The 26,855-nt window shown below is 41.3% G+C and overlaps 2 protein-coding genes across 4 annotated transcripts; one reads left to right on the top strand and one right to left on the bottom strand.

Moving 5' to 3' along the window:
- Positions 1-4: 4 nt before the first annotated feature.
- Positions 5-17,696, top strand: POLR3G (RNA polymerase III subunit G). 3 transcript variants are annotated; one of them, XM_071802585.1, is made up of 9 exons: positions 5-54; positions 1,988-2,200; positions 4,265-4,390; positions 6,443-6,572; positions 10,615-10,671; positions 11,084-11,134; positions 14,521-14,591; positions 15,437-15,565; positions 16,025-17,696. In XM_071802585.1, exons 3-9 carry the CDS (start codon positions 4,271-4,273, stop codon positions 16,109-16,111), a joined length of 645 nt encoding a protein of 214 aa, XP_071658686.1. In that variant the 5' UTR covers positions 5-54; positions 1,988-2,200; positions 4,265-4,270; the 3' UTR covers positions 16,112-17,696. The 3 variants fall into 3 exon arrangements, with proteins under 3 accessions (XP_071658686.1, XP_065716286.1, XP_071658685.1); XM_065860214.2 differs by having other exon boundaries at positions 4,262-4,390; positions 14,524-14,591; XM_071802584.1 differs by having other exon boundaries at positions 4,262-4,390.
- A 1,189-nt stretch (positions 17,697-18,885) lies between these two features.
- On the bottom strand, positions 18,886-25,873 carry LYSMD3 (LysM domain containing 3). Its single transcript, XM_065860212.2, has 3 exons — positions 25,814-25,873; positions 25,420-25,698; positions 18,886-22,668 (listed from the first exon to the last, which is right to left on the bottom strand). Exons 2-3 carry the CDS (start codon positions 25,681-25,683, stop codon positions 22,060-22,062), a joined length of 873 nt encoding a protein of 290 aa, XP_065716284.1. The 5' UTR covers positions 25,684-25,698; positions 25,814-25,873; the 3' UTR covers positions 18,886-22,059.
- Between the last annotated feature and the right edge of the window lie 982 nt (positions 25,874-26,855).

The raw sequence follows: 26,855 nt of genomic DNA, 5'->3' as shown, positions 1-26,855 counted from the left end.
GGCCCACTGCGGCAGCCGCGGGAGGGACGGCGAGCGGGGGAGCCCTGAGGGCGGGTGAGGGAGCTCTGGAGGGGGTGTCACTGAGGGGCAGGTGAGGGAACTTTGAGGGAAGCCCTGAGGGGCGGGTGAGGGAGCCGTGAAAGGGGGGATCTCTGAGGGGCTGGTGAGGGAGCTTTGAGGGGTGGGATCTCTGATGGGCGCCCTGAAGGCTGGGTGAGGGAACCCTGAAAGGAGCCCTGAGGCGCGGGTGAGGGAGCTCGGAAGAGGGGATTACTGAGGGGCGGGTGAGGGAGCTTTGAGGGGAGCCCTGAGGGCTGGGCGAGGGAGCCCTGAGAGGCGGGTGAGGGAGCCCTGAGAGGCGGGTGAGGGAGCCCCGAAGCGGGGGGATCTCTGAGGGGCGGGTGAAGGAGCTCTGAGGCGAGCCGTGAGGGCTGCGTGAGGGAGCCCTGAGGGGAACAGGGGACCTATAGGTCAGGACCTATAGCCTCAGGGTGACTGAGGGGCGTCCTGAAGGGTGGGTAAGGGAGCCCTGAGAGGAGCCCTGAGAGGCGGGTGAGGGAGCCCTGGGGGGAATAGAGGACCCCTGCAGGGAAGGATACCTGAGGGGCATCCTGAAGGGCAGGTGAAGGAGCCCTGAGGGGTCGGTGTGTGGACCCCTGAGGGGCACCCTGAGGTGCAGGAGAGTGATCCCTGAAAGGAGCCCTGAGGGGAGGGACCCCTGAGGGGCAGGCAAGGAAGTCTTGAGGGGAGCGAGGGGTCTCAGCCGCTGCGAGAGAGGGTGGGCGGGGGGGGCCCCCTTCTCTGTCGCGACAGGGCCGGGCAGTGCCAGGCAGCCCGCCGGGATCTGTCTACTGAGCAGGCAGTAAAGAGCAAGGAGCAGAGCGGGGGGACCCTCCGGGGTGTCAGCAGCTCAGGATGGGGGTGGCTGTGCAGCTGGCAGGGAGAGGGAGCGGGAGGAGCCCAGGGGCCTGTTTGACTACAGCGGGGGTCAAACACAAAATCTGAGTGCTGGGGAAGAGGCTGGAGCACAAGTGTGATGGGAGCGGTGGAGGGACCTGGGGGGTTCAGCCTGGAGAACAGGAGCTGAGGGGAGACCTCTGATCTCTGAACTGCCTGAAAGGAGCTTGGAGCATGGAGGGCTATTGGTCTCATTTCCCAGGTAACAAATGATAGGACCAGAGGAAACGGTCTCAAGTTGCACCAGCAGAGGCTGAGGTTGGATCTTGGGTTCTCCTTCGCTTCTACTCTGCCCTGCTGAGACCACACCTGGAATATTGTGTCCAGTTCTGGGCCCCTCAGTTCCAGAAGGACAGGGAACTGCTGGAGAGAGTCCAGCGCAGGGCAACAAAGATGCTGAAGGGAGTGGAGCATCTCCCGTGTGAGGAAAGGCTAGGGGAGCTGGGGCTCTTTAGTTTGAAGAAGAGAAGGCTGAGGGGTGACCTTATTAATGGTTATCAATATGTAAAGGGTGTCATGAAGATGGAGCCAGGCTCTTCTCAGTGACAGCCAGTGGTAGGAAAAGGGGTAGTGCGTTCAAACTGGAACACAAGAGGTTCCACTTATATTTGAGAAGAAACTTCTTCTCAGTGAGGGTAACAGACACTGGCCCAGGCTGCCCAGGGAGGTTGTGGAGTCTCCTACTCTAGAGGCATTCAAGACCTGCCTGGACACCTTCCTGTGGAACCTCATCTGGGTGTTCCTGCTCCAGCAGGGGTATTGGACTAGGTGATCTTTTGAGGTCCCTTCCAATCCCTGACATTCTGTGATTCTGTGTGATTCTGTGAATTTCTGCCCAGAAAGGGCTGTGGGACATTGGAACAGGCTGCCCAGGGCAGTGGTGGAGTCACCATCCCAAGAGGGGTTGAACAGACCGAGATGAGGTTCTTAGGGACATGGTTCAGTGCCAATGTTAAACTAATGGTTGGACTTGATTTTGAGGGTCTTTTCCAACCAAAATGATTCTCTGATTGTGTGATTTAAATTTCAGTCCTTTATCCGCTCTTCCCTTCCACTGATTGCACCTGCGTCTGAAAATCAAGGATCTGAACACAAGAGTTTTCTGAGGAAGAGACACACAAGAACCTCCTCACACGCATCACTGTCTCACCTCCATTGCAGCCAGCAGGGACCGCATTTCCACAAGCCGTTCCATCACCAAGACTGCTGCAGCCTTTGCCTGACTGACTGCCTGAGCAACAGTGTACGTAGTTTCAAAATAATTGTAAAAGCTTAATTCTGTAATTCACCATCACATTTGTAGAGTAAATGGCACAGAAACTATCCATAAACACAAAAATGCATCCAGCTGCCCTACTGGGCATCCCTTGTGGCAGCTAAAACACTAGTTGTCCTGGCAACTTTGTCATGTCTGGTGACTTAGTTGTACAACTCAACTTCTCCTTTACGATTTGTCTGATCATCTCTCACTTTCTGATGCCAGTAGACATAAACCTTCTAAGCCAGTATGCTTGAAAAAATCATGAGTTTCAGTAAAACTGTGGAGTTGAAACACCACTAATTTGAAATCTTGTTACTGCTCATCAGACTAATGTGCTATTTCAAGAAAATCTTAACGAGAGTAAATTTTAAAGCAGCATTTTTTAAATGGAGATTTATATTAACTATATTTAATGCAAATCATATGCCTTTCCTTCCTAGCTGGACATCTCCCTAACTTTATTCTGCCTGGTTTTAGTTGCCTTTTTTCACATCTAGATAAAATAATTGCTCATGTTTGGGGCTTTACAGTGTCTTTTATCTTTCTTCATTCTGCCAGGCTCACACCTTGCTTTTCATCTTGTTTTTTTTAATCTTGTTTTCAAATAAGTTTGATTTTTCTTTTTTTTTTTAGTTTAGTTTAGTTTGTTTGTTTGTTTATTTCAGGTTAATTAAATAGTCAGGCTTAGCTTTTGCTTTGTTGTCTTTCTTAAAATGATTTATTTAGGTCTCCCTGCTTATTTTTAGACAGTTTTCTGTGCTGATGAGTGATGTGGCATTATGTAATGTGATTTTGTTTTATCCAAGCAGAGCTTATTCGTGTTGAAGACAATAAGTAGGAAAATACTTGCATCAACCTCTTTCTCTCTGGCATTTAATAAAAAGGCCATTGCTTCAATTTAGAGGAATCGTAAAAGATTGTAATCTCAAGAATGCATTTCTTTGCTCCTTTATAATCATTCTCCTCTGGATTCTGTGTTATTTTAGACAAGTGTAGGTATTGTGCTGGTGTTTATTTCCTGTTTGAACTAATTATCCCACCTGCACACTGATGGTGGGAATAGATGCGATGACTCAGGTATAGCAGTAAGTCTGCAGCGCACACATTCTTTCCAAGCGGGGTGCAATACCATAACCTTGCAATTATTGTAAAACAGAACATGGGATTTCTGGGCTGGGACCTTGAATGTATTTTTATGTGATTTGGGGAGTGTACAGAAGCACATTGCATCGGCCGGGCTTCTCTTGGGTCCCATTTTTTGACATCTTCCCCTGCAAAAAATGTGTTTCACATACCTTGCTTTATTTGCTGACCCATGAGTCACACAGTCCTGAGATGAATAGTGGCCTAACAGTGAAGGCGGTGAGATGTGACTGTAAATGTAGTTTTGTAGGCTGTTTTTCTTTATCCTTAGTGAAATATTTTAGTGAGAAACAGCCTCCTTTTATCCACAGTTAGCTTGCGGACATCCTGGAGTCCTTTGATGCTTTTACTTTGAGCCTCTTCGCTTTTGGCTCTTTATCGGTACTCAAAACTATTTACAATTATAAAGAAAAAAAAAAAAAAACAAAAAATTGAGGGACAAAGAAGCCACAAGTGACAAACACAAGCTACTTTTTGGAGAAAAACTAAGAAATTGCAAAATGTATTCACCAAAAGTTCAGGATCCTTGAACAGTTTTGGTTGGTTGTTTGGTTGGTTGGTTTGTTTTCTCCTTATCTTGTTTCTGGTTCTTCTACTTCGATTGAATTCAACTCAGAGTATCTCAGGTTTAGAAGAAGGAAGTTTCAAATTCCTAGGTTAGGAGGTCATTTCAGGCTGGCAGAAATGAGGGAATGCATTTGATTTTAGGCATGGACCAAATTTACAGTATGTGGAAGAACCTAAGGTGGGCATTAAAAATGGCTTGCAATTTAAAATTATCTTTGAGAGTGGTTTTAACATCATTGCAATGTTTGTTGGACATTAATGTTACAGGTAATATATGCATGCATTTGTTCTATATAGTAAAAATAAATCTTTAAAAATCAGTAATGTTTTCAGTAGTTGCGGATGGCCGGGTCAGGTCGAGGAAGAGGACGTGCTGCCTTCACCTTTGACATTGGGGCTATTGGCTTTTCTAAAGGTGCAGCTTTACCCGATGTCGTGTGTCAGCCTCCACCACCATTCCCTGTAAGTACAGCAGCTCTCTGAGAGAGCACTCTCTGTATTCAGGTACAGTGTATTCACTCTCATGTTTGAGTAATGTAATTACATATATGAACAACCCTAAACACTTCAGGACAGTTCTGAAGTATTTAATGTAAATAATTGTGTGGGTTTTTATTATCACTTCCTGTCCCTTTGCCAACTCTTGTATCCTATATTTAAGTAGATTGCTTGCAAGGTGTTTGTTCATTAAGTCCTCATCGTGGATAACGGAAACACCGGATATCTCAATTTGTTTGAAACGAAGTTACGCTAGTCTTTGAAGTTTGAATGGATTTGCTGATTTTAGAAATTTACTGTTGATGCAAACATAAGATATGATCATCTTGTACCTCAGAAGCCAACATTTGAAAATAATTTGCATATAACTGAAAGATATGTAATTAAGGAAACTGAACTGAGATTTGACTTTTGGGATGTATTTGTAAATTTAAGAGGAAGGAAGAGCACTTTCTGACCGTGTTTTGCTGTGCAGGGAAGCTTCAGCAATTTTGAGGTGGAAAAATAGTCTTACAACGTTGAAGCGTTATATAAGAGAACTTCCCAGTTATGTCAGGATTTGATCCAGGTGCATGATTTTTTTTCTCAATCTCATGTGTTACGATGCATACAGAACTTGAAAGTTTGGCATGTAATTGGTGCTATGCTGAGATTTATCTGGATAATTACTTCATCCATGGTTTTAATTTACCGAACCAGATGTCATATATCCTCTTAGTCCACCTTTACAATTAGGTTGCATGATTTCATTGGTATAAAGCCATTTGTAACTATTCCTAATGTGAATATTGCAGTCTGCTTGATAGCAGGAGGACACTGAATTCTGTGTGAACTACAGCTTCTGCAGCTACAGTCACCAGTGGAGCAGCCTTGTAGGAGAATTACTAGCCCTGATATATCTAATGTATACAGTGAAAAAGTTAAAGATGCTTTCTTCCTCCTATGAAAAAAGTTTTAGAACTAAGTTAAACTTGTCAGGGGAAATCTAGTGCCATTAAAAAAAAAAATCGTAGTTAACCCATAACTAGGATAGATAAAAATTTCCACAGTTACATTTAGTGATTGGGCAGTAACCAAAAATGTATTATAGATGTTGACTGACTTAGAGTGAAATTATTTTAAGCAGTGAATTGTTGCCGTTGCATATTTCTAATAGGCACATTGTGAGTTCTTACAAATTTCTTGTAAATGCAATTAGAAACCCAATTAAGGAGCATCAGCTTACCATCAGCAACATTAGTGATATGCACTGTTGGACAGCTAGCAAATACAGCTGGAAGCAGTAAACTTCTTTCATGATCCAGCTCTGGGACTCGTGAGAGCACTTTGTGCTCTGCAGCCTACGGCTCAGATATTGATTGGGCACCTACATCCATTCTGTAATTCTGTCTCTGTCTCTGGTTTTCTGTATGTTTTAAAAACTGCTTTCACTTATTTATCCTTCCCATTTTCAAGATTCATAGTTAAAAAAAAAATAAATCCAACTTTAACAATTCATTTGAATTCAATTGACAGGAACTGAATTGTGTGAGGGCCTTGTGCTACCTGGTTATAGGACAACACAGCTTGTGTCTGTGACAATAGCAATGGAAAGGGTGTCCACGATATTCAGAGTAATCATACCTAATGTAGTTAAAACACTGTTTTAGAAAAGGTTAGGACCAGTGCTACCCTGAATAGAGAAACAATGGCTTCTGAGTGAGTTAGACTGGTGTGAAAGACTGCTTTTGGCAATTAAGAGCTTAATGTGACTCTGAATGACTAATTCACCGTTTTAATAATTGTCTTTTCTTGATTTCTTTATACATTTTTGCAGAAAGACACAGCAAAGTCATAAAAGGTATAAATTCAGTTGTAAACATAGTCATGCATGTCAGAATGCAATATACTTGCAAAGTAGCATAATGCATAGTAGCACTCTTCCATGATTAGCTGTGTTTATTGGAGCTTTTATTAGTGTTCCTGTATATTCGATGGATATTAAGACCTCATAAATAATAAACATAATTTGTACAGAGTACAGACAATAAGCCAGTGCCTCTGAAAACAGGAGAAGATGAAGATTACATGTTGGCCTTAAAACAAGATCTTAGAGGAACTATGAAAAGAATGCCTTATTTTTTGGCAGTAGAAGAAGATTGTGAAGGTTTGTTTGTGTGCTTTTTATTTTTATTTGTGTCTTCAGTAGATATTATTCCGTGAAGGATGATGTAGTGAAATGCATGTGTGGAAGATGTGTTTTGTACTGATAATGAGGAATAAAAATTAGCAGCTGAAGATAACAGGGAATTTTTCTGCTTTTACTGTAGTTGTAGGTCACACTTACAAGTGCTGTAACTTGAAAGCAACTACTGTGTGAAAAAAGAGGTATCTAACATCTATTCCATTTGATATACAGTAAGAAACACACCAACTATATGCAGTCCTTTCAATTATATGCTAAAAAATACAAGCAAAATAGATATTTCTGCATGTTAGAATATCATGAAATTTTTGCATTGGAGCAAATAAATGCATAGTAAATACCATTGTTGAAATTTAGCTTGCATTTTAATTGTGTAAAGACATACTTAAAATAATCAATGTTATATGTAATAGCTTGACATTCTAAAAGGTACTAGTTTCCACTCCCCTCCTCCCTCCACTTAAGTCAATTAAGGAAGGATCAGTAAGTATTAATGGCAAATCACCTGAAATATGAAGATAGAGCTGAGTGATTTACTAAGGTTTACATCTGAGGCAGAGCTAGGTTAAAAGCCAAAGCTTGATCATATTCTCCTTGACCTAAGAATGTCTTTTGCTTACATGTAATTAAAAAATAAGAGCTTTGTTATTGTTTGATAACCATAAATGCTCTGCCGTACTTGACATGCAGAAAACTGAGCTACTGGGAAAGAAGGGGAGCAGTGTAGGAAGGTTTTAATGTCTGTTTACCTTGCTGTGGGGTTGCTGTAAATCTAGCAGTCACAGGAGGTTATTACTGTAAGGAGTGCTTCTTTTTGTTTGTGATTTTTGCTAATTGCTATCATCCTCCTGAGTGCTTGTTCTGAATAGTATAAATAAGAAATACGACATTTTAGGAAATGCTACGTGTGTCAGTCCCAGTCAGTGCAACAGGCAGTCACTGAAAAGCTTTATAAAAATGTTTCAGAAATCCAAAGCGGCAAAACACTGCATAATCTTTTCCTTGCTATCTTGTGCTGATTTTCGATAATGGGAGCTGACTTGAACTCAAAAATGTGAGGTTGTATTTCCAGCATAAATCCATCTGAATATTTTCTTACTGAATATTCATGATGTTGATACAATACAGGTACATAGTCCAATCCCCTTTGAATTTTTAGTAATTTTTGTTCATGGTGTAGTGGTGAATTCTAGAGGTTTTTGAGACTGTGTGCATTTTGGTTTTTTTTATTAGGTTTTGAATGTAACACTGATTAACACACCTTATTGATTGTCCACTTGTTGTAACGCACTGTTTAAAATGGAGCAGCACTCTGCAGTGTGAGCAGCGAACACGCTGATTGTGGCTCACAAAAAGCAGATTTCCTCCAGCCTGCAGCAGGAGCAGCTGGCAGCTGTCGAGCAGGACAGACTTACAGCCCAGGTTGGACCCTGCTGGTGCGGCCAGGTAAAACCTTGGTTATGAGGCAAGGAGAACAGATCTGATCTTCATTTCTACATCCCTTTGTGGTGGTAGAAGAGTTTCAAATTGCTCTTTTATCACGTCTCCTCTTTCATCTTCTGAGTAAACAAATTTCAGTCTCTTTGGATTCTTGTCTCAGCAGAGGCTTGCCGTGCTCTTGATCTTTGTCAGGCTTGAAGTCTGCTGTTTCCGTTCGAGACACAAAAAAGGAAATGGCTCTGCCTGAGAGCGGGTCAGGGTTATTTCCAAGGAACCAGTCACTTTATGAGAACATATTCCCTCTCTTTTCTAACTTCCCCTCACGTGATTGTTCTTAGTGTTCACCTCAAAATCGCGTTTGTTTCTGCAGCCTTCTTTCTGAGTTGGAGTGATCTCTCTCTGTTGCTGAGTGTGCTTCTTAATAGACCTTCCAGCTTTGAAGACTGTTTTTCTACAAAAACTGGCAGTTGCAGGGAAAGCGGGCAGACAGCCATTTGATAGACTCCAATAATGCTTCAGATGTTCTCATCATCTTCTTAAGGGTAAATTGGTAAGTTGAGGTAACTTTTTCTGGACCTTTAGTTGTACAAAAGTGCCTAATCTGAGGGGTGGGGTATAATTACATCAGTGGTGCTCTGGAGTTTAAAAAGCTTGCTTTCATCTCAGTCACAGTATGCAGTTGTCTCTGGGCCTGCCTTATGTGGCAGAAGTGGCCTAGCTTTAAGAAAATCCCTTTCTTCACCCCCAGGTAGATTACTTTTAACTGATCTTTTCTGTTTTCTGGTTTACAACCCTTTTCTCCCCTTTATTTCATCAAAACATCTGTCAAACGTGGGACTGTGTGCAAGAACTTATCAAATTGGCTTTGCTACAAGAACAAATGGATTGTTCTAAATCCTCAGCACAGCATCTGTGAGCCAAATGGTCCTTAGAAGTGTGAGAAGGGAAACATTTTAATTACTTAGGACATAGCTAGCTATCTTTCTTTCATTAATGAGGTAGTAAGTGAAAGCCACATCTAATACTACCTGGCAATTCTGATGCATCAATGTGCCATACAGAGCAGATTTTCATCATCAATTTCAACACTCACTTTGAGTGAGTAACAGGCAAATTCTATGGTAAGTTCTTTATTTTCCTCACTTCATAAGCTATGAATCATTCATATTTTTCCTTTAGGTATATCTGCTATGACTGGGTGCTTGTCACCTTGGCAGTGGTTTGTAATTAATTCATTAGCTGTGAGTGGCGAGAGCCAGTTAGACATATATTTTTACTGGTGACATCAGCAAATAGCTCTTCCCTGAATTGCCTTGACCTGAACTCAAAACTACTAGTTTCTTTCCCTCTCTGTGGTGACAGTTTCCTACAGCACCTGTGAAGGCCACCTGCATTAAATGCCCCTTGAAACACTCTCAATATAAATGCAAGCTCTGTGTTGCACAGTTTTAAGTAGGTCTTCTGCTTTTCCTCTTCATAACGAAGTTTGAAACTGAGCTTCATTTCTGATGTCTTTCTTCCCCTTCCTTTTCTCTGGTGGGTATGTTAGAAGTGACTATAAAGGTCACGGTCTCTCTTTGTTACCATTTTTTTTGTGCAATACTCACAAAAATTATCCATGTTTGTTTAATGAGTTATTAGTGCAATCAGAATCAGTAACTTTGCATCAAGTGACTTTTGCTGTTGGGCATGGTACTTTGGTAAGAAAAAACAGAACCGATTTAAAAACTCTTAAGTTTTGATATTGCTTTTGTCACTGGAGATTGTACAAGGAAGTTTTTTTTTTTTATGTACTTTCACTATATAGCTCTTTTATTATTTACAATGCGCTTCTCAGTTTAGTTCCTGTGCCTGGAAAGAGGTTAAGTGGACTAAAACATGTTGCTGCTGCTTAGGACACATCTCAGTTACACTGTGAAATTTTGCCATTGCAGAAGTCCTTAAAGTCTTGGGAGCTGATCAGTCTGAGACATGGCTTTCTGAGACCTTGGAATTTTAGATACTCTTTTTGATTAGCGCTGTGGTGATAAATGTCACTGGCTTGTTTTGTAGCAAAGGTTTGTGAAACTGTTGAAGAGTAGAAAAGTTGGCATGCATTTGATGTTTAAGCATTGTTTCCCTGGCTATATCTGCATTTTCTGTTTTCATGCTTTCCAAGGATAGAAGTATAAATTATAACAATTTTTGAGTTTTGTGTTTGGTTTGCTTACTTGTTTGTTTGTTTTTTTGGAGGAGGGGAATAGGGAGGAATATGTTGATAGAAGTGTATTGATTGAAGTGAGATACCCCGTAAATGCAAAGCAATATTTGGTGGGTTTGCCTTTTTTGGAGGCGGATATAAAATCCAGGTCTTGTAAGTACTTAGCAAATTATTAGTCCTGTGAATTATCATAAGAACCGCTCAAAGCAGTGGCATTAAACTGTTCGACAACAGCCCAAGAAAGCATTCAATGTGGGATAAAAATATACACAGTATGTTTAGTTACAGGAAAATATAAGGACAATTTCTGGATTGCCTTTTTAATTAACTGAATTTAATAACTCTTTGTATCCTTCTCTATAGCAATTGAGAGGTACAGTAAAAAGTACAGTGAAAAGAAGCATGCAATGTGGACCCCAGGTAATATCTGAGATTATCAAAGGCTAACTCTTTATTAACCTGTGAAGTGTTCTGCTCTTTTAAACGTTTGATTCATTATTTTTCAAGCAATAAAAAAGTATGCAAATCCTTACCAAGTCATGTAGTCCTTGTTGAGTGTTTCAGATCATGTTTTCATGTTTTCAGATCAAGGCCAAGTATTGTTTTCTCAAAAAAAAAAAAAAGCCAATTGTTAAGTGGGTACAATGCCATTTCTCACTCTAGTTCCTCAATTTAAAGTGCATCTAGAATTCAATAAAACTGTTGAGTGCTAAAACTCCGAGGAAGTAGGGTCAAGCACAACAGAGGCTCCTGCCTTTCCTTGGTGGGTGGCAGGAGGAAGATTACTGCTCTAAATCATCGTTCCTATATATTAAAGCTATTTTCTGTACAGATTGGAGAAGACTCCCAAGAGAGATGAAGCCAAGGAAGAAGACCAAGAAAGGTAGGTTATATATTTTTAAGGAGTATTCAGTACATACTAGTTCAGTGATAGAAGAAATACTGCAGCTAGTTAGGGAAAATAAATGGTGGAAATGTTAATTAGTCTGAATAATTAGGGCTTTAGGCAGACTTTTTGTAAATAATTTACTAGTCTGTCTGTCTTTTGTGGCTTTTGCCTTGCTTCGGTAGGATGTTTTAACTTACTGGAACATATTTATCTTCCTTTCCTCCTTCCTTCCCTGATGTATCATATTAGCATATGAGATTGTAACAGTGAAAGATTAAAAAAATGCAAAACTTTTTGGTTTGAAAGTTTAATCAACGCTCACCCTTCTATTCAATGAATAGCTACCTCTTCAAATTTCCTTTTGCCTTGGGTTTCTCAATTATCTTGTTCATGATTTGGTTGAATTTTGCATTTTTCAAGCCTTTTATCTGTGATTTAATGTAGGGTTTTTTTCTATTTTCCATGGGTTTATTTTTTTCTTTGTTTTCAGCTTTCTTCTGCAGAATTGTGAACCAGATTCTTCAACAGCAGTTAGAGCTGGTATTGGTTGTTCTTACAGGAAAAAAACTTTATTACACAGTATCATATGTGTATTTGTTTTTAAAAGTGTCTTCTAGTATGCATGACTGTTATTTTCAGTTCTCTGTAGAAGTCTGTTGCTCTGTTGATGTGAAATGACACTTGGCCTCCTGTATCTGTCTATGTATAATTGTTTACTTTATTGTTCTCTTTGTCAAAGTCCTTCATGTATCATTTTTCAGTTCAAGGATAAAATAGAAAAAGAAAAGGCAATATGCAGTAGTCATGGATACTGGCTCAGCTGAAACCTTTGTTCCTTTTAAGAGTGTAATAGAGAAGCATAGTACTAAAGGGAGACTGCAAGATTCAGCTGAAAATTAAAGACTTATTTGCAAAATCTCTAAAGAATAAACAAATACATACCTACTTTTTTCCTTAAAAATAAATAAATAAATAAATAAATAAACTGCATTGGCTTTTATGAGCCTAGATGCAATTATTACCTCCCCAAGATCCAATTAAATCATAAACACCAATTTATTATTTCTTGTTACAATAATGTGATTATTATAAACAAGAAAGAATCACTGCTCACTGTGCAGAATTTTTCCTTGCTTTTGTCCCAGTTTCTCTATTTGCTCTTAAAAGTGTATTTTCTTACTTAGTTGTAATGACAAAGATCAGCTGACCTCAGAATTTGATTTGATTAAAAAAAAAATAAATACAGTTTTCTAAAAGCAAAAATTGTGGGTTTAGGAGGTTTTGTGGCAATCCTGATGGCAGAGAGGCTCCACAAAAGTCTTATGACTCAGGTTTGTAAATAGGTGATCAGTGAAACATCAGCCCTTCTGGTACGTATCGTTGTATTTTGAGGACAGCCGTCTTAGTGATGCTTTTTAATTGAGCAGAGCAAAGGCAAGTCAAGAGAATCTGCACCAAAACTGAAACACGCTTCCTACCACTCTCCCTTTGCAGATTGCAGGTGTGTTTTGGGAATCCCTACACAGTTAAATCTACAGGGATGGCTGCATTTTTACATACCTCTCCCTCCTCCTTCCTGGTTTCCCTGAATGTTTGAACTGGAGACCTGACCACCTGCCCTCTTAGTGACAAAACTTGGGGTAGAATTCCACATCTCCTCCACACTTAACCTGGGCTGTGGACCACAGTGTCCTAAATACCAGCACTGCCTGTCAAAAAAAGCCCCAACATTGACTAGGTCCAGCTCTTGTAGGTCAACTATATGCATATGTATATAGCAATCAGATGTATGCATTTAAGCCCAAACACTGTGAGAACAAGTATTTGGAAAGATTAGATTGTATTCCATTGCACCTCTAATCTATGTGGATCTAAAGGGCTATTTTGCTTCAAGTTCTACTGATGATGGGTCAGTGTCTCTAATTTTATAAGCTCCAGAGAGGCCCAGCATTTAAGGAAAGATCTTGCATGTTTGTTTTCATTTTCAGGCTGTTCTATAGGCATTATCTCTCAAAGTCTGCAGGGGTTTCTGCAAACATGGTAATTTTGAATCTCACTTTCCACTTATTTTCATTGAAAACCAGCTTCATTCTAGATGTGTTTGCTTTGACGCTGTTCATATGTTATTACAGAGCCACTTGACTTCCTGCAGCTCTGTGCAGTGCTTTAGTCACATAACCTAGGCTATATCACAAACCTAGGCTAAACACTGAAATGAAAATGTCATTTATGACAAATGCTTTTGACAAAATATGGTTGTCTTCTTAACAGCTCTGAGTGTTCTGCTTCCTTAAGTATTAGGCCAGATGAAATGTATAACCATATTGGGATATTCTCTGCTCCAGAAAGGATATCCCCTCCATCAATGAATATTTTTTTTCTTTCTGATACCACTTAATGCGGTCTAGCATAAAAGAGATAAAAGTTACTTAAGCTAGCTTGCCTTGTCCATCTGCAGCCATGTAGCTACACCAATATTGCACTTTACACAGGCAGTTTTACCCTGCTGAGAAGAGCTAATCCGTGTTAGGTACAGCCCTGTGTTGTAAGTTTTATGTGGTCGTGCCGAATATAGCAGGATGGACAAAAGACAGTTATGTTGTGGAAACAGGATGGCTCACAGAGCTCTCTAAATGCTGCAACATCTCTGTCTCTCCGGAACATTTTTGTTTCTCCTCATCTACTGGTGAAATTGCGCTCCCACTCACCTTAGTTTAGGGTGCTGCAATTCAGGTAGCTCTTCCTGGGCTGTATGAATGCTAGTTTTGATCTTCACTCCACCGTATAGTTAAGTAGCATAATGAGGTTTGATTGTAGGGAGTAACTTGATATAGATGATGTTCATGAGTCAAGAGAGCAGGTGGAAATATGCCCTGTGGACTCATTAGACAAGGGCCAGTTGTCCAAAAGCCATGTAGCTGCAGTAACCACGCCTGGTGTGTTGGAGATAATAAACTGCAGTCTGCCTTTTTTTAGCTATCTGACACACCCAGCTGTCATTAATGTGCTGCTTAAATTAGTAACACTAATTAAGTTTTATCTTTCAAGATGATAAAAACCAAAAACTGAGATTTTGTTCTAGTTTCTTGACATATTGTGAGCATGTAAATGAAAAGTATTTTGTGAAGCTGCATGTCATATTTTTACCAAACCTTTGGTTAACTGTCTGTTCAAAGTGAATTTCAGACTGGCTCGGTAGGCATCACTTATATAAGTCGGGCATTTATGCCTCCATGAATGATGTAGCTCAAAGTCTAAGGTAATTTTAATACAGAAAGTATCGTGTTTCCATGGCATACTCAAGATGTAAGCTCTTAAGAGCAAGTAAAACATATGTTCTTCCATATTAAAAATAAAAACAGTGATGTATTTTATCTCAGCAGGTGCAAAACCAAAAAAGGCAAAAAGCTCTGAGCCAAAAAGTAATCTGGATGTGTTGAAAAAAATTGAGGTAAGATGTGCCTACTCTTCCTAAATTGTGCATTAGAAATTGCTGAAGGAAAATGAAACCTTTTGTATGTTTTTTTGCCACAAATGGCCTTTTTCTGGCCTTGTCTTGTTACTCTGACAGACAACTGTTCTGCAATGTGGTAGCACAAGGAAGAGGATAATGATCGAGCCTGGCTGTGGGAAAACTGTTTTCTTGGCTCCTGTTTAAACACAAGGACCAGTTGTTCTTAACTAAGTGATGATGTACTCTGTGAACAGCAGAGCTACTAGTAGAGCTTATTGGAGGAGAAATTGGGGCCAGAGCTTTTAAATCTATTGCTGTTTCACCAATCTGCTGGTGTTGGAAATTAAACAGTTTAATCAGTTGAGAGGGAAGAAACATACAGAAAGAGAAACTTAGGAGGGAAGTGACCTCAGGCTTGGAGGCAACTACCCACCATGTGGGAATGGGAATATAAAAGTGAAACAGTGTTCTGTTTTTCTGTTGGTGATCCATCAGTTTGCTGCAGGTACATTATTATATACAGTATGTGGTATTGCTGTATCAAAGTATGACATATCTACCTGTCAGGGATTCCAGCAGTGGATGGTAAAGAGAAATCACCATCTCTATTACACAAGACATACTTTTAGACTTCAAGTTCAATGGCTAATGCTTGATCAAGTAAAGCCCTTATGAAGTTCTCGTGCTTCACATCATGTTTTAAGTATTGACAAAAAACATTTGCACAATATCGTTATGTGAGTTGTCTTGCTGTTAAATGTAGCATAATGCTTTGGTAGCATGGAGGATATGCTGTTGCTTTAACACGGGATTACCTTGTAAAGGAGATTGCCTTGTGACAGGAGCTGGAAAAGAAGGATGATGAAGAAGAAAAATCTGAAGATGAGAAAGACAAAACGAAAGACAAAGAAGGTGAAGATGATGAAGAAGCAGAAGAACCAGAGGAATATGATGAAGAGGAGCATGAGGAGGTATGATGTTAGTTTTCCAAGTCAGATTGTACTCATTGAGTAGTGTGTTGGCTGTCAACCGAAGAAGTGTCCCTAGCTTTTCTGACACTGAGTGACTGTTGTACTACATTAGTTTTTCTTGTTGCACTATGTGTTGTAGTTCATTTAAGTGGGTGTTTTAGACTTGTTACTCCCAAAGAGCTTTGAAAAAAGATCTCTCAAGCTGGAATGTGTCCTGACAGAACCAATACATGCAATTATTATTTCTCATCACTGAAAAAGTGATGCCTCTTCTTTTCATAGATAATAGAACTTCATGACAATATTTTCCTTCTTTCCCAAGAAATAAGGAAGGGGAAACTCCTATTACTGTTTCAAAATGTGGGTGCTCGCGTGCAGTTTAAAGCATGTTTCCTTCATAAATTGTCTTCTCCACAGATAAGAGTGATAGATTTATTTATTTATTTTTATGTTGTTTAGGAAAATGACTACATTTCTTCATATTTTGAAGATGGAGATGACTTTGGTGCTGGCAGTGATGACAATATGGATGAAGCAACATATTAGCTATTGCTGCTAGGTCTACACTGCTCAACCCTTACACTACTTGAAGTAGAATTCTGGAGGTAGGCTGAGTATCAATAGAACTAATGCTTTAGCTCTGTTGGTTTTAAGTATACTCTCCAAAGAAAAGGTTAGGCAATTCTTGTTGATTGTACTATGCTGTAAAACAGATGTGAGATCCTTTGTTTTGTTCTTTTGCCAAATGTTTTGTGGATACGCACCTTTCTAAGGCTCTCTGGAATGCCTACGGATGGAATAAGCTTATATATGCCATTGTATTGCACAGAACAAGAATGTATGCATTTTAATCAAAATTGTGCCTAAGCATTTGCACTAGTCAGTTCTATGCTCTAGCAGTCAAATCTTGAAAAGAATAGTGAAACTCCTGGATGACTGCAGCAAAAAGAGATACAGCCTTATGGACATAAGCTGCTCGTATTTGGCATCTGATGCCTCTGAAGAAATTTACGTAACTTCTGAATTCAGGTGACTGAAAATAATTGACCACTAAGCACTTTAATATAAACTGACTTGAAAGGACCTTAGTAAAATGGACAAACAGCATAATGAGAGCATTTTGAAGAGCTATTATTCTACTTGAACTCATTTTTTTTTAATATCTTTGTAAGAAGGAACTGTAATATTTAACCATGTGTTTACCATTATGAACCAGTATAAGTAATAATTAAAGGTTAATTTCATTTAGAAAGAACATATGGTAGAATTTAAGACTTGAAAAATTGTGGAATCCTTGTTTTCACCAGTGGCACACAGATTAGTGATGAGAATTTTAGTTGTCTCAGTTTTTCTGCCTCTGAAGGTGATACTAACTTTCCTCACAGAGCTGTTGATAGTTATCAGATGATAGTTATCCATGCAATTGTTAATGCATTTATTTACTTTCCTACATAACAAACAAGACCGAAACCTAACAGTCAATACAAAAACCCCCAAAAATGTAGGAAAATAATGTGGTGAAGTATTTTGATGCTTGAGGTTTTAATTAGGAAAACAAGGCAAGAATACTGAGAATAGCAAAACCAGAATGTTTGGAAACGTTAATTTTATTTAAGAACCAACAGCTGAAGTGTAGAAAACTTACTCCTGAGATGAGGAACTTGAGGAAATGACAGAGCATTCTGTGTCCCATTGTCCCTGGATGATACAAAATGTTATTGATTAGTGTTGCTATTGAACGGGGTGGTTTTTTATTTACTTTTTTAAAGCACTTTGTTGCTGATAACTGGTGCTGTTATCAGATCTAATGAAAGATGAGTTATAAAACAAATTCTTTTATCAGCAAAGGGAAGTACATAAATTTTCCTTGCAAGTTTGGCATTTTGTCAAGCAATGCTTTACCTCACCGCTGACTGGAAAATAATACTGCATTACTCTATAAACTTCAGTGTGCAATAAGAATTTGTTCCTTAAGGTGTAGCTTCCAAGTGTTCTGATAAAATTCCTATCAGATGTAAAGGAAATGAAACTAAAATGCTGTGCAGGTCACACCTCAGAGGTATACCAATTTTATTTTGAAGTGTTCATAGCTGTACAAATAAAGTTTAATAAACATTCTGCTGCATTGCATAGGAAATGGATTTCGTCTGATCATTTTCTTCTAACATCACACATGCCAGCAGCTGTTTCTTGAACAGGTGTGCCTGTTTCTGGCATGTGATATACAAGAGAAAAAACAGAAGACGTTGTGAACAAGGTAAACATGTTAAAAATTAAATGTGCTTGCCTTAAGTATAACTAGTATTATTTCCTACCAGCTGTTTCCCCTTGTGCAAGGTAAACAAGGCTCTTTGCCTCTCACGCAAGGAATGCAAATAGATGGATTTTGCCAAAGATAGAACTAGGGAACCAACACCGGAAAACTGTTACTACCAGAGTTACCATTTGGGGACAAGCTGTGCCTTGCCTGAACAGGTACAATACCTGATTTTGTAGCAGACACTAATTCTTGGGGACCAATGACTCTTCAGTCATCATACTGCTAATGGGAGAGACTGTACTGTTGAAAAAGACTACTCTGGAAGAAAAAAGGTTTTTTTCAGACCTTTAAAAGCTGAACTGTGGTCACCTCCGTCCTCCAGAGGGAACTGCAGAGTCTAGGATGGACCATCTAAGGCCCTCTAGTTTAACAACGGCAATTAAGGCAAATGCCTATGAACGCACTGAGTTCTGCAATGATGCAGCTCTGTAGCAAGGAACTTCTGGAACAATATGAGATTGTGCTGTCCCAGAGGCACAACAGCTGCAGCTGTTTCTAAGCTGATTTTCCAATTGCTTAGAATTTATTCCAAGACCATAACGCTGATAAAACTTAGACTGCTCTTTGGGTCTCAGCAAAATTCACGTTTCGACAGGTGTATGTTCAAATCCTATCTTAACAGCATAGCAGAAAAACATCACTGCTTCATACAAGGCGGCATGGCTTTCAGTGCATAGAGACATCACCACTTAAGAACTTCACTGATCACTACCTTAATTTTTTATGCCCATTTCTTAATCTTTGTTTCACAGAACTAACTTCACACAGAAAAGTTCCAAGTTCTACAGGGTGTGCACAGGATAAACCATTAATGCTCCAGTTATGGTATGCTAGATGTGAATGTTATATGCAGATACTGCCAACAAAATACTTGCTGGCCAAGGATTTTTATTTTAGATAACACATAAAAACTAGCCAAAATAAATACAAGTAGGGGCCTCCTGTAAGAAAACATGCAAAGTATATAGAGCTAAGAGTACATTATATGCACCACTTCCACTGCAGTCTAAAATAAAATCTTTATTTTACTTATATTACTTAAGTTCTTCTAAAAGCAGAGGAGCAGAAGTATTTAAAATAAGACTTGCGTCCTCATTCAGGATTATTTTACAAAGTTCAGCCTTTATAAAGTAGTCATACAAAGACTATTTGTGACAACATAGCCCAAAATATAGCAGATTTAACACATTTACATTTTATATGATCCAACAGTTCCATATGCACTTCAATTGAAAAGCAACTTCCTGATCAACAATGTGTTGTAATTCATTTAAAACATGATTTACCACTCAGTTCTGCTTTTTTGTTTTGTTATAAAAAAGTCAGTTTCTAAAATATTAACTTTACAGATTTTAACTTAGATCAGATTTAAGTTCCATACAGAGCAGTTACCGTGTTTACTCAGGGTTGTCATGTGATGATGCATTGCCAGTTGTGTTGTACTTTGGAAGGAAACAATAAAGATCACTGCATCCTGCAGAAAGCCAGGCAGCTGATGCCTGTAGATTACCAGTACTGGCAGTCCTACAGTCTTGGAAAGAGACCTACTATATCTTCATATGGAGTCAGCTCTTTAGTTTAAAAATAAGCTGCATGATATATGCTACATCATAAAATGGTAGAAACATGCAGGGCTCTTGGTTAGAGTATAATATGGAACAATAAAACAGCTATCCCTTTGTGTTTTTCTCATGACTAAATAAAGGCCCATCAGGCTTAACTCCATGACAGTACGCCACAGGCCTTCCAACGCTGTGAAAGCCCAAAGCCTGAGATACGCTGAAGAACTATTTGGCTGTACCACCACAGGACAAGAAAGAGCTGTTAACCATTGATCTCTTTACTCGTACATCAACAGCAGAGACCTTCCTGACCAAGTCAAACCACAGCTGACGTTGAGTTCAAATCTGTACCGATGGCAATTTAATACCCATGAGTTCAGGTATGTACAGTAAATCAGGCTTATGTTGCATCATCACAATAGCTAATTTCATGTTCTTTCAGAACTTCATAAGAAATTGAAGGATAAATATTTAAAATGTTGAGGCTTCAGAAACACAATGAAGGGGAAAGAAGCAAATCGGGAAACAAGCTTGCAGCAAAAACTGATGCCTTATGTACCAAGTTTCAATCATACATAAAAATAATTGTCTATGTGCCAAAACCATTATCTGGACTAGAGCAAGTCACCTTTTAAAGTTTAAGCCATAGAAGTGGTTTCACATTAGCCACCATAAAGTATTTTGCAATGAAGTTTGTCATACAGCCTTAGGCAGAACTGGTACTTCAGTATTCATGCCTCTGTTACTGGCATATTCTTTTAACGGTAAGAACTATTATTTTAAAAGACCTTTGAAAGCAAGCGTTAAGTGAAACATGACATTCGTGCCTGTTTGCAATCCCTCTTCTATGTGGGAACTATGAGTAGTCTCACTGTCTCCACAGATGCCACTTTGATCAAAGGGTTCAAGAGCCACAGATCATAGATCACAGATACAAGTACAGCATTTCCCTTCAAGCTTCGGCCTGCTTCAATTTCAACAGAATACATTAAAAGTTATCTAATTCATGTTCATACACTGGCATGGCAGTGAAGAATATTTACCCCACTTCTTGGGGCAATAGATGGGGCACAAGTCTTTTAAAATCTAAGTTAATAAAGCACTTTGGAATAGCTCAAATAGTTACAAAACATTCACTTTATCAGATTTCTTTATAAGGAATATACTTAGTCAAGACACTGAAAGGAAAGCTTGTAATAGTTTAAAGGACACTGATTATTTTTCCATTTCTCTCTTTATAAGTTGTATTCTATTCAGTTATCTTACACTTTGATAACAAATGGTATTTTGAACAGGGCATTGTAAATCTTACTACACAACGCAAACAAAACAAAACAAAAACACAGGCAGCATCTCAGGTTTTATTTAAAAATATTCTGAGTACACAAGTACCTCATTTTTTCTGTAGGAGAAGTCCAAGGTTTTTTTTTTGTTTGTTTATCCTGTAGTTTTCTCAGGTCAGGAAAAGAAAGGAAAAACAAAGTTGTTCGGGAAAGCCCAAGTGAAACATCCAAGAACAGAGTGGTTAATGAATACACTACTGCATAAAGAACCAAGTCTAAAGCTCCACCTGGTCTGTTCTGCTGCAATTTAAGTTTGTTGCTAGCAGTCATTAAATCTCATTTGAAATTTTCTAGGAGATTCCAGGAAAAAGTTAGTGTTTGAGGTTAATGGGCACAAAACCATTAGCACAGTTAGTACCCATGGAACTGCTGTCTGAAAAATCAGTTGGTCCTGAACTGAGATTAACTGGAGGGGGAAAAAAAAATCCTCTAGCATAAAATAAAGACTACTGAAGCCATTACAGCAAAGTGCCACACATCTGCACTTCTTTCGTTCTATACACAGCTGACCAGATGAGAAGTGCAGGCCAGTCAGTTTTCAGTAGGATGGCATGGAAGCATCAGCAAGACTCTAAACTGGACTGTGTTGAGGCACAGTGTCACAAATTATCCTACTGCCTATACTGAAAAGTACTGAAAAATGAATAAACCACAGGCACAAGATTTGAAGATTCCAGCTTAAGTATTAGCTACTGCCTCTATAAAAGTCACTTTTACAAAAGAACTTCGCAATGGCAATTAATTATGGAATGATTTGGTTTAAAAAAATCTTACTCTATACAAAAGGTAGCATTATGAGAACACAGTTTTAACTGACAACTGTAAACCCAATATTAAAATGTCAAGTGTGCTATTCAATCTATAAATACTTCAATATGTTTAAAAGTTAGATATCCCCAAATGCCCATTTTAGGGCTGTAAAAGGTACAGTGAGACTCCTCCTCTGTTAGTTCAAACTACATTTTTTCATCTCATCATTATCATTAATTAAAAAAACATATGCCTATCAAAATAGAAAAAAGTGCAAAGCTTCAGAGACAATTTTATATCTTGATATCCCAATCTTGCATTAAAATCTCCTGTGTCAGGCATATTCAGAGATTACATGATCCATAGAAATATCCTTGAAGTGGAACACTGCCCATAATGGCAAGTCACACATCAGTACGCATCTGCTCCGCTTTCCATATGTATTTTGCATTCTGTGGTTTCCCCTTTATGTAATGCTAGGTTATGTGTCTATGGATAATGGCTGCCTGGGGTTTCCCGTTAAGGCTGAAGGTCTCCTTGATTATCAACATTTATAATACTCGCTGGATTAATTCCATTTTCTATTTGTTTTGGATGCGATGCTGCTGTGACAAACACGTTGGAAGATTCCATTGTTGAATGGTGACTGACATCTGCTTTCACGAGAACTTCGTAATACAGGAGATAAAAAACTGGAGTTACTATGCCAATAATCAACATAATCACAACAGCTGTCCACCATCCTATACCCCAATCTGCTCCATAGTAAGGATCCTTGCATTTTTTAGTTTTACCATCAGTTTCAAAGCAGATCTGTTGGGCTGCTAAGGCAGAAACAACTTCATTAAGATTCTCTCTCTTTGTATCATTACACTTCACTATTTCTTCTATATCTCGATCCAGTTCTTTTAAGAAGTTGCCAGCAGTCTCATTAGCAGAAAATTTATCAGAAGGTGACACTTCCTGCACTTCAGGGGAACAGTGAGCAGGCCGGAGGACTGGTCTTCCCTTTGGAGTGACATGTGTTTCAGTCAACACACTGAATTTTTTCACTGGAATTTTGATAGATCTCAGGGCAAAAAAATCTTGATCATTGATAAGATTGTTAACTCTCTTGATATCTGCAACCTAAAAATAACAAAAATAAAAAAAAATTTAAATATCAGAGCTCCATTGAAGTGAAACTCTTTGAGATCACTACATCCTTGAGAAATACGATTCTTCCCTAATGAAACAAAGGCAGAGCCTGTTTCACCTTTTTCTAAAACCAATACCTATTCAAACAGTATGAAGTGAGGTCAAAGACCAAGTCTGAACAATATTAAAGCAAGAAGGTAATTACAAGGTAGCAAACCTCCTCACTTCATATAAGACTGAAAGTCACTTCACACATACGCACTTCAGGTACATTCATCTACCAGTGGCATCTCTGAAATGAATGCGACTTCACCTCAGTGTTTTCAAATGAAGTACATTACTGTGAGTTCCTAATTAAATTGAAGACTTCTGAGTAAGGAATATTAAAAATTAGGAACTTCCAATTCATCTAGCTACAGCAGTGGTTTGGATACTCTTTCTGCTTCTAGGGGATAAGGCAAAAACCAACTCTAACTTCGAACTATCATCCTACCTCAAGTCAGCTCTCCCCTTTCCTTATGCTTGCTCAAAATGAATCTCATTTTGCTCTCAGTAAATTCAGAACCTAAATTTAATATGAAATACTCTGCAAGCATTTAAGTGCCCTTGGAGAATTGGAGGCTTCACTCTGAGACAGTAACTCCCTCAGCATGGAAGGCCCAGCCAGACACTCTGCCATAACAAAGTACTTAAAAATCAGTACTTTTTTGCAACGCCTGGTAAGCACACAGGAATCGTGTCCTTTTCAAGATGCACAGTACCTGAGTTCAGATCCTTCCTGTCCTCACTGGGAGGAAATTACATCAGGAGGAGTTACAGACAGAAAACAAGGTAGTCAAGGACCCTCTTTGCTCAGACTGTTCCACTTACAAAACAGATGTGGCCACAAAAATTAACTCAGGGCCACCAGTGCCTACTGCTTGCACTAACCTCATAACGTGGAAAAGTGTTTCAGTTCCTGTGACACTGTACTTGTTATGTGTACTGTGCTCAGTAAATCAGATAAGCATAAAAGACTGCCAAATGCAGCATTTGCCCCAGTGATTAGTGAATTTCCATGAATTCCAAGAAAGACAGCAACCCAGCTACTGTCTATTTCTTATTTGAGGCTTGATCTAGTAAGGCTGCTCAAAATACCTAATTGTGGTGGGTTCTGAAGCCAAGACTTGGTTAATGAGGCCAAGGTCTGTCATGATTATGAAATAGCTATGTCAAGACCTAAGCTCCTGACAGGAGGCCCCTCATTTTGTTTCTGCCTGAAGAACTGGCTAACAGCAAGACTTCTGTAAATAAGGATTTTGAATTTGGCTAAATTTGACCTCTTGAAAACTACACATTTAAGAGTCAGTCCACCAGCACACACAGCTGATTTCCTCTTAGAAGTGCACAGAGGCAAAGGCCAACATCAACTGAGACAGAAGTCTCTGCCTTAATTAGCACTGGCCAGACAGAAGTACTGGGCAGGAAGGACACCCACCAGACTAATTTAAGAGCTCTTAACTAGAAGTCATGAGGTCTGAGTACCAGAAAGGAAAGCGTGGGGCATGTGGACAGAGACCTCCCAGCAGTACAATGTGCTCGTGCTGATAAATACAAAGGAAACTTGGCAGAATTAAAAGGCAATTAAAAGGCAACTACAACTTACTTTTTTTTTCACTCTCCCTTGAGGGAATTAAGGCTCTGTAAAAACCATGAGAGTAGTCCAGCAATACCCTCCTCATGACAGAAACAGTGCTAGGAGAAGTACCCACATTTGACAACGCAGGAATGTCACTTTTACCATAGTATGTACACTTTCAAAGACACTGCCACAAACAAAACCATATATCTGTTTCTTATGCTTTAAGTGAAAAAGTCTGTGGAACTGGAATGCCAGCATACTCTGAACTTCTGAAGCCCAGGCAGCGCTACACACTCAGCGAAGAGTGGCTGGAAAGCTGCCTGGTGGAAAAGGATCTGAAGGTGTTGATCAACAGCAGCTGAACATGATCCAGCATTTGCCCAGGTGGCCAGGAGGCCACCAGCACTGTGGCCTGTACCAGTACTGGTGTGGCCAGCAGGCCCAGGGCAGTGATCATTCCTACGCTGGGCACTGGGGAGGCCAAACCATGAATCCTGGGGGCAGTTTTGGGCTCCTCACGCCAAGATACACCTTGAGGTGCTGGAGCGAGTGGAGAGAAGGGAACAGAGCTGGTGAGGGGCTGGAGCACAAGTGTGATGGGAGCGGCTGAGGGACCTGGGGGGTTCAGCTGGAGAACAGGAGCTGAGGGGAGACCTTCTGATCTCTGAACTGCCTGAAAGGAGCTTGGAGCCAGGGGGGGGTTGAGCTCTGCTCCCCAGGAACAAGCGCCAGGAGCAGAGGAAACGGCCTCAAGTTGCCCCAGGGCAGGCGGAGGTTGGATCTGGGGAACAATTTCTCCCCAAAGGGCTGTGGGGCATTGGAACAGGCTGCCCAGGGCAGTGCTGGAGTCACCAGCCCTGGAGGGGTTGGAGATGGAGATGATGTTCTCAGGACATGGGGCAGTGACAGCAGTGGATTATGGTTGGACTCTATGAGCTTGATTGTCTCTCCCAACCAAAATGACTCCGCGATTCTATGAATGGTGTTTCTGACGTGCTGTGCCCACAGTAAACACCTGCAGCCACCCAGCCCAACAAGGCACCGGCCCCGCTCGCAGGCAGAGCCCCGAGGAGCCTCATCCCCGCCCGGCGGGAGGGAGCGGGGCAGCGGCCGGGACTCACCGAGCAGCAGAACTGCAGCGCGATGGCGTTCAGCGTGTCCCCCTCCTGGATATCCCTGCTCAGCAACACGATGTCGTCCAGCCGGTCCCTCGACGCGCTCCTCCGCACCTTCTCCTTGCCCCGCGGCCGCAGCTCCGACACCTCGCCCTCCTCCTCCGGGCCTTCGCCCTCCGCCGCGCTCACGAAGGGGAACAGGTGCCCGCTGACGGGCGGCGGCGACACCGCAGGCGGCTGCAGGCCGCGGCCGGCGCCCCTGCCGGCCATTCTCCGCGGGGTGCTCTGTGGGAAGAGACCGCAGGCGTGACACCCTCCGCGGGACGTTCCCCCGAACCAGCCAAACCCCGACCCGGCTTCCAACCCGCCGCCGAGGGGAGCGCCCGGGCCGCGGCCCTACCTGCCGCAGCTCCTCATGGCCGCCGCAATGGCGGCCGCGCCGCCACGTCCGCAGGGCGGACCCGCCCCCACCGCCCGCGCTTAAAGGGGCCGCGCGGCGCTTCACCCCGGGGCGGCTCCTGAGGATCGCAGTGTCGCACACACAGGGTCACACACAGGGTCACACACAGAATCCCAGAATGTGAGGGGTTGGAAGGGCCCTGGGAAGCTCATCCAGTGCAATCCCCCCATGGAGCAGGAACACCCAGCTGAGGTTCCACAGGAAGGGGTCCAGGCGGGTTTGAATGGCTGCAGAGAAGGTGACTCCACAGCCTCCCTGGGCAGCCTGGGCCAGGCTCTGACACCCTCACTCCGAACAAGTTTCTTCTCATCTTCAAGTGGAACCTCCTGTGTTCCAGTTTGCACCCATTGCCCCTTGTCCTGTCACTGGGTGTCACCCAGAAGAGCCTGGCTCCATCCTCCTGACACTGCCCCTTTCCATATTGATCCCCATGAATGAGTCCCCCCTCAGTCTCCTCTTCTCCAGCTCCAGAGCCCCAGCTCCCTCAGCCTTTCCTCACACGGGAGATGCTCCACTCCCTTCAGCATCTTGGTGGCTGCGCTGGACTCTCTCCAGCAGTTCCCTGTCCTTCTGGAGCTGAGGGGCCACAACTGGACACAATATTCCAGGTGTGGTCTCCCCAGGGCAGAGCAGAGGGGCAGGAGAACCTCTCTGACCTACTGACCACCCCCTTCTAACCCACCCCAGGTACCATTGGCCTTCCTGGCCACAAGGACCCAGTGCTGGCTCATGGTCACCCTGCTGTCCACCAGAGAGAGTGCAGAGGAGGTGACAAAACTGGTGAGGGGCTGGAGCACAAGTGTGATGGGAGCAGCTGAAGGACCTGGGGGGTTCAGCTGGAGAACAGGAGCTGAGGGGAGACCTTCTGATCTCTGAACTGCCTGAAAGGAGCTTGGAGCCAGGGGGGTCGGGCTCTGCTCCCCAGGAACAAGCGCCAGGAGCAGAGGAAACGGCCTCAAGTTGCGCCAGGGGAGGTTGAGGT

This window comes from Patagioenas fasciata, chromosome Z, assembly GCF_037038585.1.
Source record: "Patagioenas fasciata isolate bPatFas1 chromosome Z, bPatFas1.hap1, whole genome shotgun sequence".
Taxonomy (NCBI): domain Eukaryota; kingdom Metazoa; phylum Chordata; class Aves; order Columbiformes; family Columbidae; genus Patagioenas; species Patagioenas fasciata.
Note: the sequence above shows the minus strand (reverse complement) of the source record. Positions and strands in the feature narration are given on the sequence as shown.

Coding starts and splice junctions, on each gene's coding strand:
- POLR3G (XM_071802585.1), top strand. CDS start 4,271: ATGGCCGGGTCAGGTCGAGGAAGAGGACGTGCTGCCTTCACCTTTGAC. Junction 4,391..6,442: donor AGCCTCCACCACCATTCCCT/GTAAGTACAGCA, acceptor TAATTTGTACAG/AGTACAGACAATAAGCCAGT. Junction 10,672..11,083: donor GCATGCAATGTGGACCCCAG/GTAATATCTGAG, acceptor TTTTCTGTACAG/ATTGGAGAAGACTCCCAAGA.
- LYSMD3 (XM_065860212.2), bottom strand. CDS start 25,683: ATGGCCGGCAGGGGCGCCGGCCGCGGCCTGCAGCCGCCTGCGGTGTCG. Junction 22,669..25,419: donor CGCTGCAGTTCTGCTGCTCG/GTGAGTCCCGGC, acceptor TGTTATTTTTAG/GTTGCAGATATCAAGAGAGT.